This window comes from Melampsora larici-populina, assembly GCF_000204055.1.
Source record: "Melampsora larici-populina 98AG31 unplaced genomic scaffold MELLAscaffold_421, whole genome shotgun sequence".
In the NCBI taxonomy this organism is placed as follows: domain Eukaryota; kingdom Fungi; phylum Basidiomycota; class Pucciniomycetes; order Pucciniales; family Melampsoraceae; genus Melampsora; species Melampsora laricis-populina.
Window position 1 is genome coordinate 1 of NW_006769140.1, and position 6,473 is coordinate 6,473.

At 40.3% G+C, this 6,473-nt stretch overlaps 2 protein-coding genes across 2 annotated transcripts; both read left to right on the top strand.

The window, feature by feature from the left end:
- Nucleotides 1-882: 882 nt before the first annotated feature.
- On the top strand, nt 883-1,665 carry MELLADRAFT_70322 (uncharacterized protein; the record flags this gene model as incomplete). Its single annotated transcript, XM_007419721.1, has 1 exon — nt 883-1,665. One exon carries the CDS (start codon nt 883-885, stop codon nt 1,663-1,665), a length of 783 nt encoding a protein of 260 aa, XP_007419783.1.
- A 258-nt stretch (nt 1,666-1,923) lies between these two features.
- Nucleotides 1,924-2,599, top strand: MELLADRAFT_70323 (uncharacterized protein; the record flags this gene model as incomplete). The annotated part of the gene is made up of 2 exons (XM_007419722.1): nt 1,924-2,446; nt 2,595-2,599. The coding sequence occupies 2 exons, from the start codon at nt 1,924-1,926 to the stop codon at nt 2,597-2,599; spliced, it is 528 nt and encodes a 175-aa protein (XP_007419784.1).
- Nucleotides 2,600-6,473: the final 3,874 nt, after the last annotated feature.

Sequence of the window (6,473 nt, forward strand, 5' to 3'; positions counted from 1 at the left end):
AAAAAAAGGCACTGCAAAAGACCGCAGAGGCAGTGCAGCCAGTGCCAGGTCATACGGCGCCCGCTTCCGAGGTGAATATTGATACGGTGGTGTTTGTGTAGATAGATGGGTAATGTCGGAGGGGGGTGGTGTAGGTGTCCTGTAGGGTGGTGAGGTTTGAAAGTAGGGTCACCATACGGGTGGTGTAGTTATGTTGGAAGGGTGAATGTAAATTTGACGGGTGGTTGGATTTAGCTGAGTGGGTAGACAAAGATTCAGGTGTGGTTGAACTTAGTTAGGGGGTGGTGGGTATTTGTTGAGGTGGTGGGGAAAAGTCGAAGGGTGGTGGACTTTTGCTAACATGGTGGGCTGTATCTTGTGGGGATTCCGGGCTGGTCTTGGTTTCCCTAAGGAAAAAGGTGACTTAGCCAAATTTGGAACCCTTCAAGATGCTTCTTAAGATGTTGATTCATCTTGGCAGTCAGACTCGAATGCCATTGGGTCATACAGACGTCTGTATGACCCTATGGTATAGGGTACATACTTAAGTGTACAGGTGATATTGTGCCAGCCATCCCTACTCAAGCATTCCAAGAAAACTGAACTACCTTTGAATTGGTTGTTGTGGTCACATGATCACACAACTGCGGCACAGCCATCTCTCATGCTGGAGCCAACAAAACTCTTTCAACTTGTATCCGAAGTTCCACATCACTTGTGGAACTCAGATTGTTATTTCTCATACTTATGCGTTATCGAATGATTTGTTATTCACTTTAGGTATTTACATCACTTGTGGAACTCAGATTGTTATTTCTCATACTTATGCGTTATCGAATGATTTGTTATTCACTTTAGGTTATGAGCCCGCGTTACCGATCCTAACGAACGGCCGACCTACGAATGAAAACGAGAAGTAGGAATTACGCTACGAATCCACGTTCTCCACCTAAAAGACGCAAAAGAATATCGAAGAAGAAAACAAAAACTGAACCTAATCTCGATTTCCCATTATTACAAGACTTACCTCCATTACCACCATCTCCACTATTCACACCTCTTGCTGATCTTCCCCCACTACCACCGTCTCCACCTTATACATCTGACTTACATCCATCAACCCCACAAAAAAGGATTGAAGATGTTGTATTAACGACAACATCCAAGCCTGTATCTCATTTTCCTGATCTATCTACGTTACCGCCACTTCCAAACTCTCCTATCAGTCCTCTTTCTCTTGAACTTAATACGCTATACGATACGAACCTTCCTGAACTCTCCTTAACTTCTGCTCACCCTATCGAACATACGTCCCTACCCATTGAAAGTTTATCTCCGACTTCGATCGGAACTATATCGGACTTAGCCTCCGGATTTGCTCTTCTGAATTTTGATTCAATTGCGAACGATTCACACGTTACGAGAACAGTCGCATCTTACCCTACGCCACTACCTGAAACTCCCTTCTATTGCTCTAATACGATATTTGAACCTGATCCAGTACGCCCTGTGAAACCCTCCGACATGTCGACACCTATGACTCCCGATCAATTCGCCCTTGACGAAATCAATCAATCTATCAAGAACGTTGGAAACAACATCAATTTTCCACATCTTGAGAAGAATGGATCGAATTTCGTTGACTGGAAGAAAGACACCGTACGAGCGATGAAAGCTATGATTTGAATCAACAATTACTGGGACACCCCTCAACCTTTAATTACTTTCATTGATACTTCACGAGATAAACTAGCCAATTTGGTCATATCGAATACTATTCATCACGATTTAAAGAACGTAACTGATCCGAGCAACAACGCTCATGAAGCCATGCAAGCTTTACAACGTCACTTCAGCCGCGGTGGTCGCACCAACCAATTTGCCCTTTTTAGCCGTCTGATTCATCACCAACTTGACCTGAACGAGACTGATATCATTACTCACATGTCCAATATCGATGCCATTATTTCTGAGTTAGAGTCTACTGGATTTACTTGGACTAGTGACTCGATTAAAGGTTTATTGTACCAACTACGTATGCCTGCTGAAATGACAAAGGAAATCAACAAAGATTTAGATAACAGATATGATGACAAGAAACCTAATTTCAAACTTGATGATGTAAAAAATGCAATTCAAATTCACTTAGCCAGAGAAAAAACCGCTTCAGAAACTATATCGATCAACAGTTTATCTTCATCAATCGAAGCTTTTTCCTTTAAAACCCCTCAACGTATGCAATCTCAAAATCGGCAAAACACGCCCAATAGATTTACAACGCCACTAAACAACAATCACAGATCAACTCAATTCCAATATGCTTATCGAAATACTCCAATGAATGCCGATCTCAAAGCTCGCTGGAGACGTGGACCTGAAACTATTACCCATAAGAACGACGCGAGACTAGCAAGTGAGGACAAACCATTGTCGATTCCCTCTTCGGCTCACCCAAACATCAAAGCAGGTATCATTCAATGTTTCTTCTGTGGGCAATGGGGACATACGTACCGAGACAACAACTTCAAAGCGTGCAAGACATTTACGAGCGGAGGTGACAGGACTGGTGCTGCTTATAATGATTGGAGAAAAGTTGAAAATGGCTTATATTATAGCATAGATGTACTTTATCCAAGAACATACAAAACTCCATCGGTCAATATCAACTCAATTGTACCAGACCAATCTCCTTCATCTCACCTCGTTCACGCCTCAGCTATGTCTTTCAACTCCGAAGGCATCATCTTACCCGACAACGAGAGTGACGTGCCAACTGAGTACTTGACTGAATATTTATGTGATGGTGGAGCAACGGATGCTGTAAGCAATAACCGTTCCTTGCTTACCAATTATCAACCTCTTTCTACCCCAATTCCTGTACACACAGCAGCTGATGATTCCAATGCTGTGATTGTTGGGAAAGGTAGATTACCAATCGTAACTGAAGATGGCAGCACAGCGATGATTGATGATGTTTATTACTGTCCAAAGGCAACTACGACCATCATATCACCTGGAGCATTAATTGAAAAGGGAGCAAAAATGTCATTGGATGAGAAGAATAACTACAAAATTAAATTGAAATCAAGGAAGGTTATCTATGCAGTTCATAAGAACAGAAGGTGGTTCATCAATTCACGTAGGAGATCAAATGCTACTGGTAATACTACATCTCCCTCCTTCGGTATGCGCAATACAAGCAACCGCAGTTTTATCACGATTATGGGCACAATCGTTTTGGTCACGTATCAAATGAGACGTATTAAGCGACTATTTAAGCATAGTGCATCGTATGGTTTGCCACCATTGAGACCATGTCATGAGGTAGCTTGTGAGGATTGTCTTAAATGCAAGAGCACACGCAACAGAGTTTTAGGATCCACGAATCGTGAACCCAAATTACTTGATGTTATTGTCACTGATGTGGCAGGACCTTTCACTCCATGTATGACAGGAGAAAAGCTAATGGTTACTTTTCGAGACGTAGCAACAGGGTACTCGGAAATCGAAATCATCAAACAGAAATCAGAAGTACCTCAAAAACTAATGAATATCATCAAGAAGTGGGAACGCCAGACGGGAATCAAAGTCAAGACAGTACGATCGGATCGAGGAGGAGAATACATTGGAGGAACATTAGAAAAATGGCTCAAGGATGAAGGAATTAATCATGAATTTTCCAATCCATACGAACCTGAGCAGAATGGGAACGCTGAAAGATTAAACAGAACTTTAGGAGACATGGCGAGAACTCTATTATCTTATAGTCGCCTACCAAATCACTTCTGGAATTACGCTTATCTTACATCTGCTTACTTATATAATAGACTCCCTAACACATTAACCGATGACAAAACACCTTATGAATTGTCCCATGGCAAAAAACCAAATCTCGACATCATTAGGACCTTTGGCTCAATTGCTTATGTACACATCAATACGAATCAGAGAGCCCCTGGTAAATTAGAAGACAGAGGACGACGATGTACAATGATAGGTTATGCTGAAGGAGGAAAGGGTTGGTTATTTTATGACCCAGCCTCAAAGACAATCATTGTATCGGCAGTAGCGAAATTTCCATATGAAGAGATAATCAAAACTAGTAATGAAATACCTAAGAAGACCGCTGTAACGACATCAAAATCCTTGAACAAAATTATGAATGAAGACTTACCAGATAAAGGACAACTGAAACACATACTAAATGCGTTGAAACTTGGTGACTTTACAAATGAATTGTTGATTGATAAGCAAGACGTAGCGGCAAAGCACGCGTTAGATGGAAATGATTACCTCAAATTGTTAAAACCACCAACATCATACGCTGAAGCAATGAGATCGAAAGAAGCAGATAGATGGAAGGAGGCATGTGATGCAGAAATGGCCATGATGGATAAGATGGGAGTGTGGAAAGTGGTGGATAAACCGTCTGATTTAGTACCTATTGCGCTTAAATGGGTTTTTGCTTATAAGAAGGTTGATGATGAAGGAAATCCTACAAAATTCAAATCAAGATTAGTGGCGAAAGGTTATAATCAACGTGAAGGAATCGATTACACTGAGACTTTTGCACCAACAGCTACGTTTGCAGGTCTCAGAATCATGTTAACCATCGCTGCACATCAAAACTGGCCTGTTCATTCATTTGATATTACATCAGCTTACTTACACAGCGCAATTGACTCACCTATTTATTTCTCACTTCCGACTGGTTATATGTGTGAAGCTCGAAAGAAGAATAAAATTTTAGAAGCAATCAAAGCTCTATACGGGACGAAACAGGGTGCTAGATGCGGGTGGAAACATTTTGATTCAATATTACGGGAGTTAGGTTTCACATCAAGTCAATATGATCAATCATTATATTTTTATCGAAGAAAAGATGAAACAGTTATTATATGGCTTCATAGTGATGATGGAGGAGTAACCGGAACAAGCGAAAAACTTCTACTAGAGATTGCTGAAAAATTAAAAGAAAGATTATTAATTAAATGGGAGACAACTTTAGATCAAATTGTAGGAGTTAATGTAAAGAGAGAAGAAGATGGAAGTTTTACTTTATCACAACCTGGATTGACGAAGAAGATAATCAAATCCTTCTTACCTGATGAAAGGACAGCAAAAACTCCGATGAATGTTCAGAAAATTCCATGTTCACCGAATGAAGAAGAAGAGAGAGTAGATACTGAACGCTACTTATCTGCGATTGGAAGCTTAAACTATTTGTCCGTAGCAACGCGACCAGATCTCACGTACACCGTAAACTACTTAGCACGATTCTCATCAGACCCCAGGAGACAACACTGGCAAGCAATTGAACATGTAATGAGATATTTGAACACCACAGGCGTTAAAAGCTTAAAAATCAAACCAATCAAAACGAAAGTCGAAACCCCTATCCACACGTACGTAGACGCTAATTGGGGTGGAGAAGGAGCTAGGTCGTCCCACGGATTCATCACTTACTTTCTTAACTGCCCAATTGCATGGACCTCTAAACGTCAAACATGTGTTGCTTCATCAACGTGTCATGCAGAATACATGGCATTGGGAACCGCCTGTAGAGATGCTATCTGGTTGAGAAATTTAATTGAAGATTTAACTGGACAAGGCAACGTTGTGAATATGCATTGTGATAACACCTCGGCAATTCATGTATCAAAAGATAATTCATCCAACAAAAGAACCAGACATACAGATAGAGAATTTTATTACATCAATGAACAAATATATAAGGGAAGAATATTTTTACATTGGATAGATACGAAATCACAACGAGCAGACATTCTCACCAAACCACTTGGACCAACTTTACATGATCAAGGCTTGAAACACTTAAGACTCAAATGAAAACCTTTATTTTCATAATCTCATGTTTTTTTGTTATTTTTTTCTGATTTTCTTTTATGATGCTTGTTAAATGATTGGTATGTGAAGGTACTGTTTCTGGCAAATAGAAATAATCCTAGACTTGGTCATAGACCTTGTACCGGGCAACAGATTCCAGACAACGGACCTGATTATAACTCTCATCTTGTTTCTTATCATGTTTTTCTTATTACGCTATGTTTTCTTTCACTATCATATGGATGTCTGTGACTTGTCGTGGGGGGGGTGTTGTGGTCACATGATCACACAACTGCGGCACAGCCATCTCTCATGCTGGAGCCAACAAAACTCTTTCAACTTGTATCCGAAGTTCCACATCACTTGTGGAACTCAGATTGTTATTTCTCATACTTATGCGTTATCGAATGATTTGTTATTCACTTTAGGTATTTACATCACTTGTGGAACTCAGATTGTTATTTCTCATACTTATGCGTTATCGAATGATTTGTTATTCACTTTATTGGTTCCCGCAACCAAAAAACGAAAATTTTCAGTAACCTCGCCCAATGCCTATTGTCTTTCCTTGCTTGCTCTTCTTGAAACATATGCAATGAATCTCATACTCTCTTGCCTTCTGCAAAAAATCTCTGCAATAACCATAC